Raw genomic sequence first — 13679 nt, 5'->3', positions numbered from 1 at the left:
GTATCTCTCCTCTGTTCTGTTGGAATTTTTAAAAGAGTGTTGCAATTGGCAGAGTAGATGAAAGGGGAGCACACGGAAGCAGAGCCAGCTGGGAGATTCAGGGGCCTGGATGCTGATGGTAGCAGAAGCTAGAGTGGTGGCCTTCAAAGTGGAGGGAGAGATGCAGATTTGCAGGAGGAGCCGAGATAATGTGCTGATGGGCTGGAGAAAGGAAAGGGAAAGTAAGGGAAGGGAAGGGAGGCTAGGCAAGGCAAAGCAAAGCAAGGCTAGGCACGAATCAAGGGCAGTTGCTAGATTTAGGGTCTAAGGGACTGGATAAATGCTGTTGCTGTCTCTGGGAAATAGATGCAGTTTATAATAGCGTCTCTACTGTTGTGAGCGTGATAACATGTGCATTACGTTCAAGCCGTGAAGGACGGTCATCATACAGGATTCCTCATGCAGGAATCAGCCTCACTCAAGGGCTGTGCTGGCAGGTCCGTCTCTTGGGGGGAACCAGCTTTCAACTGTGATTCCCATTTACTTTCCACTGGGGGGGGGTGGTGGGGTGGTTCTGTGCCGAAGACGGGGACTGTAGAGACAGTTAGGAGGTATGCAGTGAACTACTGAATACAAATGCAGAAGAGCTGTATGGATGATTTGGTGTTTAACGTAAGGCACAGTGATTCTGAAAAATTGAGAACTGCTATGCTGAGCTGGTATTACCAGCAACGCTCCTAGGAAGTAGAATCCACTTAATCAAGTGGATTAAGCTAAGAAAATATAACTCTACTGATGCTCTCAACTCAATTTCTTTTTTCTTTCAGTAAAAATTATTTTAAAATATTTATTCATTTTTGGGAGAGAGAGAGAGAGAATGTGAGAAAGGGAGGGGTGGAGAGAGAGAGAGAGAGAGAGAGAGAGAGAGAGAGATTGAATCTGAAGCACGCACCAGGCTCTGAGCTGTCAGTGCAGAGCCAACCCGGGGCTTGAACTCATGGACCTCAGGAAGTGAAACACTTACCTGACTGGGACACACAAGAGCCCCCAAATAATTTTTTAAATGTTTATTTAGTTTTGCGAGAGAGAGACAGACGGACATATGTTGAAGAGAGGAGGCACAGAGAGAGAGGGAGACTTCGAAACCAAAGTAGGCTTCAGGTTCTGTGCTGATAGCTCAGAGCCCCAAATGGAGCTGGACCCATAAATAACAAGATCATGACCTGGGTTGGAGTCAGATGTTCAAGTGCCTGAAACACCCAGGTGCCACTTGGAGGGAAGAGGGAGAGGGAGTCAGGAAAAAGAGGGAGAAAGAGAAAGAGAGAGAGAGAGAATCTTAAGCAGACTTATTGTTCACCGTCCAGCCAGATTTGGGACTCGATCCCACCACCCTGGGATCATGATCTGAGCCAATATCAAGAGTCCAACAGTCAACCGGTTGACCCTTTCTTTTATTTTTTATATGTCAAAGGATTTGATAATAACTTTAGAGAACTGTCGATATTTTCTGGCTATAATTCTTTAATGTCCTAATTTAGAATATAGAAACTTCACTGGATTCTAAGCTGAGGTCTTTACATTAAATGTAAATTATATTGTCCTCTCTTGTGTCACAATCCCTGACAGGATGGTTGCACAAAATAGAAAAAGACACTTTGTCTTTCCACACAAGCATCCCATTTGTGCCTTGCAAGGCTGGGATGGCTTATGTCACCACCTAGCTGGCTTCTTAATGGGAGAAGCAAAGTTCCATGTTGAATATAAACAAGGGGGGGCCACTGAGATGCCCCAAAGCCAGATCTCGTGTCGTATACTTGCTGCACTGCTCTTATGAGGAGCAGCTACCAGCAGCAGCTCAGAATTCTCTTCCTAAACTACAATATTTTGTTTCCTCTTCTGTGGGCAACTTAGCTACAAAAGGTTAGAGTAAGAAACTCCAGGAAATTCTGGAAAGTACTTGGGCATTCCCAAAGTATTGCAAGAGAACATCAGTTTTTCTATAGACTTTGAATAGGCTTCTGTAGAAGGGCCTTCTACGGAGTCCCTGTGAGTGCAGCAGTCCCTTATGGGAGGGGGCCCTGGGGCAACAGAGGAGGGGTGTGTGTGAGGGGAACTGGGGGGCCCTGCAAGGGAAGCAGCTAGAGGTCCACCCTAATGCTCTGGCTTTTCTTTCCTGATGTTCCAGTGCTTAGAAACCAAGATGGTGGCGATTCACAGCTGAGACTTGTCTTAGTGGGTAAGACAGGAGAAGGGAAAAGTGCCACAGGCAACAGCATCCTTGGAAAGAAAGTGTTTCCTTCTAGCATTGCCGCAACATCTGTCACCAAAACCTGTAGCAAAGGGAGCAGCAGGTGGCACGGAAGAGAAATTGTAGTCGTGGATACGCCTGGCATTTTTGACACCGAGACACGTGATGCAGACACCTGCGAGGAGATTGCTCGCTGCATCGTCCTGACCTCCCCAGGGCCTCATGCTCTGCTCCTGGTGGTCCGGCTTGGCCCGTACACACCAGAAGAGCGCAAGGCCACAGAGATGATTCTGCAAATGTTTGGTCACAGAGCTAGGAGATACATGATTCTGTTATTCACCCGGAAAGATGACTTGGATGGCCTCAATTTCCATGATTACTTAAAGGAAGCACCAGAAGTCATCCAACAGCTGGTGAACAAGTTTGGTGATCGCTACTGCCTGTTCAACAATCGGGCGACAGGAGCTGAGCAGGAGGTCCAGAGAGACCAGCTGCTGTCGCTGGTCAGCCGCGTGGTGGCCGAGAATGAAGGGAGATGCTACACAAATAAGATGTACCGAAAGGCCGACGAGGAGATTCAGAAACAAATCCAAGCCATGCAGGAACATTACAGGGAAGAGCTAGAGAGAGAGAGAGTGAAGATAAGAAAGGAATTTGAAGACAAAATCAGAGAGCTGGAGGATAAACTAGAGCGGCAGAAACGAATGGAACAAATGGAGAAAGAATTGGCTGAGCGAGAGGCTCTCTATGCCCTAAAGCAGCAAAATGCCAGATGTGAAGTTGAGGGTCAGTACAGGATACTTGATGTGATAATGGCAACACTGAATACCGTTCTTCCTATTTTATCTCGCCTATTTTTGGAAGATTAACGGGAATGAAAAGATCTCCCTATTTCCTGCGAATTTTCTGCTGGACCTGCCAATCTCCCCTCCCCCCCCCCAACTCATTTTCCAATCTTGACGTACTCTCGGTTCTCTCTCTGACTCTCAGGGGTATAATCAAGTTCACTGTTGACGATTGGCAGATGTTTGATTGACTTAACAGGAGAGGGACAAACTCTCAGTTTTTGGAACTCCAGAGTAGAAAGTGGTGATGCTCTTCTAAGAAGATCACCACAAACTTTCTCTATTTATCCCGACTAAAATCTAGATTCTTTCCAGATTGATGGATATCATCTCTCTGTGTCTTCTACTCACCGATTTTTGCCTTTAGGACACAGTGATCGCCTTACCCATATGGTTTGTTAGAGAGGTTGGTTCCTTGAGTTGGGTACTCTACCAATGCTTATAGAATTCTTACAGATGAATAGAAATGTATTTAGTTATATTTTTACAGAAGGATTCAAATTGTTCCTTATCACCTGCCCATTGAAGAACAAATGGTTGTCTGGAAAATAGATCTCTCAGAACTCAACTAAATGAAATGCCAGAAAGAGCAGGTAAAAAACAGATTCAACACAGAAGAGAGCAATAATTGCCATATCCAGATGGATCTGAATATAGCAACTCTTTCACCAACCCCCACACAACATATTTGCTGAATAACCAGTTCTCTTCTTTTTTGTGCCACATCACTTCCAACACCTCACACCTTCATTACTTACTGCCCCCACCCAGTGAATTGTTTGCTTATTGTGATTATAATAAAACTGTTCCATTCTCTCATAGTTCTATAAAATTGGAGTCTACTTCTTCTTAGAAAACACCTGTTATTTCTTTTTCCTTATTATTTTATTAAAAATAATTTATTTATTTATATTTATTTATTTATTTAGAAAGGGAGTGAGATAGAGATAGAGAGAGAGCATGAAAGGGGAGAGGCAGAGACAGAGAGAATTCCAAGCAGGCTCCACACATTAGCACAGAGCCTGATGCAGGGCTCAAACCCACAGACTATGAGATCATGACCAGAACTGAAATGCCCCAGGTGCCTCATCTTTGTTTATTCTTCTACGAACACAGGGGTGAGTTTCACTTTTTGGTAAGATTTCAAGATGATTTTGGAACTAGCCTTGGTCTACCCTCAAGACATCTCTCCTCCTTTGCCTTGGGAGATTCCAGCCACATTCTCAACTGTGTGGGATAAGTTTAAAACTCCACAGGGCTTGCACCAATGGATTAACAAGGCATAAAGAAATACAAAGCCATAGGATGCTCACACCCGAGATTTGCAAACAAGATTGGGACCACAGGATAGAGCAAGGAACAGCAAAGGCTCCCAAGATAGGGTGGGGAGTTCCAAGGTCCCACAGGATGGGGGTGGTACAAAGGCACCCAGAATAGAGAGGGGAGCTAAGGGGTCCAATATACATGAATATGAATTAATCAAGATGAAACGTTCCTTCCTTACTGTGAAAGAAGAAAGAAGAAAGCTGCTTTCACAGTAAGGAAGGTCCAAATGAGCTAAACAAGTAAATAGAGTTATAGATTGCTGCACTGTGTGTGATATTGTCCAGAATGAAGCTGATTTACAAAAGAAAAGATGTCTTGTCAACCCTGACATTATTGCCCTACCTGTCTTATCCCCTAGGCTAGCTAAGATAGAGACACGGTGCCTACTGTCTGCTGTTAAAAACCTTCTGCCCATCTGCCCAGTGCCAGGATTTTGTTTCATATTGACTCAAACACCAAACACTGTATATCTTCAAAACCCTCTTCCTCTTCATGCCCATGAGCTAATGTTCACAAACTCATTGTGTCTTTGTGCATGCCCATCACCTTTGTAAGCCTACTGATCTTGGTAAATATGGGCCAAAGACCCTTATTTGGGGCTCTGGTATTTTCCTGGACAATAGCCATCTCTCACTTTTAATCCTGAGTCTACTCTCTTGCTGGCCAAGGGAGAAATTTAGCCTTGAGTCTATGACACTCCATTCCTCTGCCAGTCATACACCACAGTCTCCTTGGCTTCATTCATTATGCACTGATAGAAATCATGTGTAACAAAGGCTTCCAAAACCTTTCTGGTTTTGTGGTGCAAAAATTCCCTTTAGTATATGTATAACAGTAGGAGGTATCTTTATCCCTTTTCTACTTTTCTACTTGGTACTTCTCACATAATCCATTCTAGGGTTTCCCAAAGCACATTTCCACGTTCTACCAATATGTCCTGGTGAGCACGTGTGACTTATGGCAATTCTCCTCTCTCTGCCATCTTGAAATTGGATTCTACATGCCCAAAGTCATTTTGCCCGAAAGAACATATACCTCTCCCTGTTTTCTTGAAACACACAAGAGTTTAGACTACACTTTTAATTAATCTCGAGGATAAGAGAAGCACAACACGAAGAAGCTCATAATCCCTTTTAAAATAGTCACTCATTAGAAGGGGACAATATGGCAGAGTAGCATGGCAATTTTCAGCTTCTCTCATTCCTGATATCCAGATATATCAGCACCAAAGCATTTTTCACACCTAGAAAACATCTCTGAGGATTAACACCACAATCCGCATAAATTTATTCCCAGAACATAGCATATACATGGCTCATAGAGGTGATCTGGGGGTGAGAGAAACCACAGAAGGTAGGGAGTTGTCCTTGCTGCAGAGAGGATAGATACAGGGGGTATAACACAGGAAAACACTCGCCCTGAACGTAGCTGGAGAGAAAGATAATGAGTGGAAACACGTAAGGGAATGAACAAGAAAGGGAGAAAGGAGAAAGGAGGTTTCAATACCATTAGGAAGGACTATATAAACAAGGGAGGCCAGAGATGGACACTGCACTTCACTACCAGGTAGTGCTCTGGTGGGAAAGGCGCATCCCCCGGAGGAGACAGCAAGATCTGAGGGCTCCATAGGCCACATGGGGAGAGGAGGTTACCCTGCTACGAAGACATTTGGTAGAAGCTGTGTCATCTTCCCACGGGCAAAGTTCCCAACAGACCCTGGAGAACAGTCATTTGCTGGTGTTAGAACAAGAGCTTTAGGGGGAGGTGAAGTCTTGTGCCAGATGGGTGTCATTATTCACCATAATTCCTGAGATGTTGCTGCATGATCATGCTAAAGTTTTGTGGGGCAGGTTGGCACCCAACTGTAGGCTCTGGGCATCTGCAGCAACGTGGTCCCACAAATGTTCTCAGTGGTGGGCAGCACCGGGACTTTGCTCGGTGAGACCCTCCCACAGAGGGTCAGAGTGGGTCCAAATCCCAGGGCCCTGAGAAATGAGAGGTTTGGAAACACAGCCACTTCTGTGTTAAAATTTGGAACAGAGGTACCGCCTGACAGGTTGATGGCTTGGTTGCAGATAGTGTAAATGCAGGGTATGGATGAAAGCTGGAGACAAAATAAGGGTGCATGAGTGCCCATGGGTGAGGGCACAGAGTTCTGAGGCTTGAAACTGGGTAGATGGGTGAGGCCATTTACACCTCTCCTGTGCGCAAAAATTCACGCATCCACACGCCACAATGATCCACCTCAGTAAGCTAAGCAGAGCCATCTCGTGGGGATGGATACACCAGCTCCCACTCGAGTGTGCCAACCAAGCTCTTAAGGACCACCACAAGTCTCTGTCTCCTTAGTGTATGGACCATAATGTTCTTTATAGTTTGACTTCTTTGGGAAACTGGATGTAAGTTCATTCATATTTCGTTCTGTTTGCTGGTCAATCTATTCAATTTTGTCTTTTTCTATGCCCTTCTCATTCTTGAATACTGAGAGAAAAGTATTTTTATTTTGCACTGTTAAAATTTTTTTTAAATGTCTACTATATTTTTTACATTTTTGGTAAATTTTGTTATTCTATTTTACTTTCATCATTTCATTTTATTCTATTTTATTGTACTCGTTTTTTAACATTTCAAGTACTTTCCTAATTTCCCTCTTTTTTCCTTTTTTTCTTTACTTCGCTTCTTTTGACAACTAGACCAAAACACATCTAAGACCCAGCACCCTTTATTTGATATTGTTGTGTTGTATTTAATTTTTTAATTTTTTTTCTTTTCTTATTATACCTTTTCCTCCGAAATGACTAAACAAAGACATGCACCCCAAAAGAACTTAACATGGGGTCTTAACATGTATATAAGCAAAATGTCAGAACCAGAACTTAGAATCCCAATAATATAAATACTAGCTGAGGTTTTAAAACCATATTCTCCCTTTCTGTGGAGGGAGAAGTATTAAAAAAATGCAAGAAATGAGATGCAATCTCATATGGATGCCATGGCGACAAGTATGGATGAAGCAGAGCAACAAATCGGTGATGCACAGAGCAAACTTCCAGAGAATAATGAAGCATAAAGGAGAGAAAAACCAAGGCAAAAGAGTACAATAGAAGATTTAGAGAACTCAGTGACTCATTAAAGAGGAAAATCATCCAAATCATAGGAGTCCCAGAAGGTGAAGAGATAGAAAAAGGGATAGAGTGTTTATGTGAGCAAATCATAGCAGAAAACTTTCCTAAACTGGGGAAACACACGGACACATCAAAATCCAGGAAACACGAACGATTCCCATTAGATTCAACAAAAAGTAACTATAAACATGTCGTTTCATAGTCAGATTCAAAAAATAAACAGATAAGGAAAGAATTATGAAAGCAGCAAGGTAAAAAAGTCCTTAACCTACAAGGGAATCCCAATCAGGTTCACAGAAAATCTATCTACAGAATCTTGGCAGGCCAGAAAGGAGTGGCAGGATATTCAATGTGCTGAACTGGAAAAATATGCAGCCAAAAATTCTTTATCCAGCAGGACTGTCATTCAAAATAGAAGGAGAGATAAGGTGTTTCCCAGACAAACAAAAACTAAAGAAGTTCGTGACCAATAACCAGTCCAGAAAGAAATTCTGAGGGGGACTCTTTGAGGGGAGAAACAATGAACCCAAACAGAAAAGACTAGAAGTAACAAAGACCAGAGAACACTATCAGAAACTCAAACTCTACAAGCAACACAATGACATTAAATTCATATCTTTCAGTATTCACTCTAAATATCAATGGAATAAGTGCTCCAAAGAAAAGACTTAAGGTATCAGAACAGATAAGAAAACAAGATCCAGTTTTATACTGTTTGAGAGAGACTTTGTTAGACCTAAAGACACCTTCATATTAAAAGTAACAGAAAGGAAAACAATCTATCATGCTAATGCTCACCAAAAGAAAGCTGGAGCAGTCATACTTCTATCAGACAATATAGATTTTATTTTATTGTTTTATTTTTATTTATTTATTATTTAATAGTTTATTGTCAAATTGGTTTCCATATAACACCCACTGCTTTTCCCCACAAGTGCCCTCCTCCATTACCACCACCTCTTTTCCTCCTCCCCCTTCCCCTTCTACCCTCGGTTCGTTTTCAGTATTCAATAGTCTCTCAGGTTTTGCGTCCCTCTCTCTCCCCAACTCTCTTTCTCCTTTCCTCTTCCCCTGGTCCTGTAAGGATGCAGGTCTGATCCGGCCCTCACCACCGGGCTGTCTCAACCTTCCCGGAGCCAGTCACGGTGCACCTCCACGGTGGAGATGCGCCGGGCGGCCCTGGGGTGGGGGGGGGCTTTCCCCCGCCGGCCGCAGGTCCGATCCAGCCTTCCCCTTTAATTAAAGGGCACGCATTAAGGAGGGACAACTCCTGCAGTGCCCAACCAGGGGAGGCCGGCTGATACCTTTGACCTTTCTAGAGGCGGGCCTAGTCATGCTTCATGTGGGGCGTCCTGGGCCCACTCTGATTGGTCAGTGCTCCGGATGGTGTGATTGGCTCCCACAACTGCCAGTGTTGATGGGGGAGGGGGGCAGGGATTGGATCACTGTTCACCTGTCATCATTTCCTGTAACTCCCCCTCCCAAAGGCATAAAAGTCCCTGCCCTGCCCCTGCCTTTGTTTGGGGCTCTCTCCACGTGGCCAGCGGGTTGGCTGGAGACTGTGAGCCCGAGCTTAAGCTTGTAATAAAGGCCCTTTGCTTTTGCAGGCGTGACTCAGTCTTCCTAGCAGTCTCTGGTGTTTGTTTTGGGGTGATCTGGGGCGATTTTAAAAACTTGGGCACAACAGTCCTCCATTAGGTTTCTCCTGTTCTCCTGTTAGACCTATGAGTGCAAATATATGGTGTCTGTCCTTCTCCACCTGAGTTATTTCGCTTAGCATGGCACCCTCAAGGTACATCCACTTTGCTACAAATGGCCGTATTTCATTCTTTCTCATTTCCATGTAATACTACATTATATAGATATATCACATTTTCTTGATCCATTCATCAGGTGATGGACATTTTGGCTCTTTCCATGATTTGGCTATTGTTGGCAGTGCTGCTATGAACATTGGGGTACATGTGCCCCTAAGCATCAGCACTTCTGTATCCCTTGGGTAAATCCCTAGCAGTGCTATTGCTGAGTCATAGGGGCTATCTAGATTTTAAAACACAGACTGCAACAAGAGATGAAGGAGGACATTGTATCATAATTAAGGGGTCTATCCACCAAGAAGACCTAACACTTGGAAACTTTTATGCCCCCAATGCAAATCACCCAAATATGTAAACAAATTAATCACAAACATAAAGAAATTCATTGACAATAATACTATAATAGTAGGAGACTTCAATACCCAACTTACAGTAATAAGCAGAGCACCTAAGCAGAAAAGCAATGAAATAGTGGCTTTGAATGACACACTGAACCAATTGACTTAACAGATATATTCAGAACATTTCATCCAAAAGCAGCAGAATACACATTCTTCTCAAGTGCACATGGAACATTCTCCAGAATAGATCACACACTGGGACGCAAATTAGCCCTTAACAAGTACAAATATATCAACATTATACCATGCATGTTTTTAGATCACAGCACTATGAAACTTGAAATCAATCATATGAAAAAGTTTGGAAAGACAACACATAATTGAAAACTAAAAAACATCCCACTAAAGAATGAATGGGTTAAGCAAAAATTAAAGAATAAATTAGAAAGTACATGGAAGCCAATGAACATGAAAATACCACAGCCCAAAACCTCAGGGAATCAGCCAAAAAGGTCATAAGAGAGAAGTAAATAGCAATTCAGCCCTTCCTAACAAAGAAAGAAAGGTCTCAGGTACACAACCTAACATTACACCTTAAAAAGCTGAAGAAAGAACACAAATAAAACCCCAAACCAGCAGGAGATGGAATATAATAAAGATTAGAGCAGAAATCAAAGCTATTGAAATAAAAAACAATAGTAGAACAAATCAAAGAAACCAGAAGTTGATTCCTTGAAGCAATTAACAAAATTGATAATCCCCTGGCTATTTTATCAAAAAATAAAAGGAAATGACCCAAATAAATAAAATCAAAAATGAAAAAGGAGACATTATATCCAATACAGCTGAAATACAAACAATAATAAGCGAATATTAGAAGCAATTATATGCCAATAAATTGGGCCATCTGGAAGAAATGGATAATTTCCTAGAAACATATAAGCTACCAAAAATGAAATAAGAAGAAATAAAAAATTTGAACGACCCATAACCAGTAAAGAAATTGAATTAGAATTCAAAAGCCTCCCAACAAAGAAGAGTCCAGGTCTGGAGGGCTTTCCAGGAGAATTCTATAAAACCTTTAAAGAAGAGTTAACACTTCTTCTTTTGAAGCTATTCCATAAAAGAGAAATAGAAGGAAAGCTTCCAAACTCATTCTACATGGCCAGCATTACCTTGATTCCCAAAACCAGACAAAGATCCCACTACAAAGGAGAACTAAAGGCCAATTTCCCTGATGATTTTGGATGTGAAAATGCTCAACAAGATACTAGCCAACTGGACCGAACAATACATTCAAAGAATTCTTCACCACAATCCAGGAGGATTTATACCTGGGATGCAGGGCTGATTTAATATCCACAAATCAATCAATGTGATACATCACATTAATAAAAAGAAAAGCCATGTGCCGCATGATCCTCTCAATAGATGCAGAGAGAGCGTTTGACAAAATACAGCATGCATTCTTGCTAAAAACCCTCAAGAAAGTAGGGATAGAAGGATCTTACCTCAAGACCATAAAAGCCATATATGAAAGACCCACTGCTAATATCATCCTCCATGGGAAAAAACTGAGAGCTTTCTCCCTATGGTCAGTAATAGGACAGGATGTCCACTCTTGCCACTGTTATTCAACATAGTATTTGAAGGCCTAGCCTCAGACATCAGACAACACAAAGGAATAAAGTGTCTCTAAATCAGCAAGCAGGAAGTCTAACTCTTACCCTTTGCAGATGACATGATACTCTATATGAAAAACCCAAAAGATTCCACAAAAAAAACTGTTAGAACTGATCCATGAATTCAATAGTCACAGGACATAAAATCAATGCAAAGAAATCGATTGCATTTCTATACACCAATAATGAAGCAACACGAAGACAAATCAAGGAACCAATCCCATTTACAATTGCACCAAGAACCACAAAATACCTAGGAATAAACCTAACCAATGAGGTGAAAAATCTATGCACTGAAAATTATAGAAAGTTAATGAAAGAAATTGAAAAAGACAAAAAAAAATTGAATATTCCATGCTCATGCATTGGAAGAAGAAATATTGTTAAAATGGTGATAGTACCTAAACTATCTCCATATTCAGTGAAATCCCTATCAAATTAACATGAGCATTCTTCACAGAGCTAGAACAAACAATTCTAATATTTATATCCAACCAGAAAAGACCCTGAACAGCCAAAGTATTCTAGAGAAAGAAAAGCACAGCTAGAGGCATCACTATTCCAGACTTCAAGATGCGTAACAAAGTGTAATTATCCTGGCAAAAAAACAGACACTTAGGGGCAATGGAACAGAATAGAAAACCCAGAAATAGTCCCTAAAAACTTACGGCCAACTAACCTCTTACAAAGTGGGAAAGAATATCCAGTGGAATAAAGATAGTCTCCAGCAAATGGTGTTGGGGAAACTGGACAGCGACAAGTAGAAAAATGAACCTGTACCACTTTCTTACACCATACACAAAAATAGACTCAATGAGGGCTGAAGTGGGAGGGGGAAAGGGGAAGAGAGGTGATGGTCTTGGAGGAGGGCATCTGTGGGGAAGAGTCCTGGTATTATATGGAAACTAACTCGACAATAAACTATAAAAAAAAAAAAACCTCCAAAAAAACAGAAATAAACTCAAAATGGATGAAAGTCCTAAAGAAAAGACAGGAAACCATCAGATTCATATAGGAAAAAGCAGGCAAAAACCTCTTTGACCTCGACTAAAGGAACTTCTTGCTCAATACGTCTCTGGAGGCTAGGGAAACAAATGCAAAAATGAACTATTGGAACCTCATCAAGATAAAAAGCTTCTGCATGGCGAAGGAAACAATCAGCAATACTAAAAGTCAACTGACAGAAAGGGAGAAGATATTTGCATATGACAGACATATCAGATAAAGGGTTAGAATCCAAGATCTATAAAGAATTTATCAAACTCAACACCCAAAACAAATACTCCAGTGCAGAAATGGGAAAAAGACATGAAGAGACACTTTCTAAATAAGACATACAGAAAGGAGTGCCTGGGTGGTTCGGTCGATTAAGTGTCTGACTTTGGCTCAGGTCATGATCTCACGGTTCGTGAGTCTGAGCCCGTGTCATCCTATGTCCTGACAGCTCAGAGCCTGGACTTGCTTCAGATTCTGTGTCTTTCTCTCTTCTGTCCCTCCCCTGCACGCGCTCTCTCTCTCTCCTCTCTCTCTCTCTCTCTCTCTCTCTCTCTCTCTCTCTCTCTCTCCCTGAACTAACATTAAAGAAATTTTAAAAAAGAAGACATCCAGATGGATCACAGACACATGAAAAAATGCTCAACATTCCTCATCATTAGGGCAATGCAAATCCAAACAACAAGGAGATAGCACCTCACACCAAACACAATGGCTACAGTTAACAACTGAGGCAACAAATGTTGGCGAGGATGTGGAGAAAGAGGATCTCCTTTGCACTGCTGGTGGGAAGGTGAACTGGTACAGCCACTCTGGAAACACTCTGGGGGTTCCTCAGAAAATTAAATATAGAACTACCCTAAAACCCAGCAATTGCACTACTAGGTATTTATCCAAGGGATAAATTTCAAAGGGGCACATACACCCCAATGTTTATAAGAGCTGTATCAACAATAGGCAAACGATGGAAAGAGCCCAAATGTCCATCCATCAACAGATTCATGGATAAAGAAGAGATGGTATATAAATAAATACAATAGAATATTACTCGGCAATCCAAAAGAATGAAATCTTGCCATTTGCAACAACGTGGTTGGAACTAGAGGGTATTATGCTAGGTGAAATGAGTCAGTCAGAGAAAGACAAATCTATAACTTGCCTCATATGTGGAATGTAAGATACAAAACAGATGAACATAAGGGAAGGGAAGCAAAAATAATATAAAAACAGGGAGAGGGACAAAACATAGAAGACTTTTAAATATAGAGAGCAAACTAAGGGTTGCTGGAGGGGTTGTGGGTGGGAGAATGGGCTAAATGGATA

The 13679-nt window shown here is 41.8% G+C and overlaps 1 protein-coding gene and 1 long non-coding RNA gene across 2 annotated transcripts in view; both read left to right on the top strand.

Moving 5' to 3' along the window:
- Positions 1 to 2118: 2118 nt before the first annotated feature.
- On the top strand, positions 2119 to 3904 carry LOC115277441 (GTPase IMAP family member 4-like). Its single transcript, XM_029921585.1, has one exon. The coding sequence runs from the start codon at positions 2134 to 2136 to the stop codon at positions 3094 to 3096; it is 963 nt and encodes a 320-aa protein (XP_029777445.1). The 5' UTR covers positions 2119 to 2133; the 3' UTR covers positions 3097 to 3904.
- A 217-nt stretch (positions 3905 to 4121) lies between these two features.
- LOC115277513 overlaps positions 4122 to 13679 on the top strand; it is a 15325-nt gene continuing 5767 nt past the window's right edge. The window contains exon 1 of the long non-coding RNA XR_003902394.1: positions 4122 to 6797. This is a non-coding gene — a long non-coding RNA (uncharacterized LOC115277513). The remainder of the gene's footprint in view (positions 6798 to 13679) is intronic.

Source organism: Suricata suricatta, chromosome 2 (genome assembly GCF_006229205.1).
Source record: "Suricata suricatta isolate VVHF042 chromosome 2, meerkat_22Aug2017_6uvM2_HiC, whole genome shotgun sequence".
NCBI classification, from domain to species: domain Eukaryota; kingdom Metazoa; phylum Chordata; class Mammalia; order Carnivora; family Herpestidae; genus Suricata; species Suricata suricatta.
Note: the sequence above shows the minus strand (reverse complement) of the source record. Positions and strands in the feature narration are given on the sequence as shown.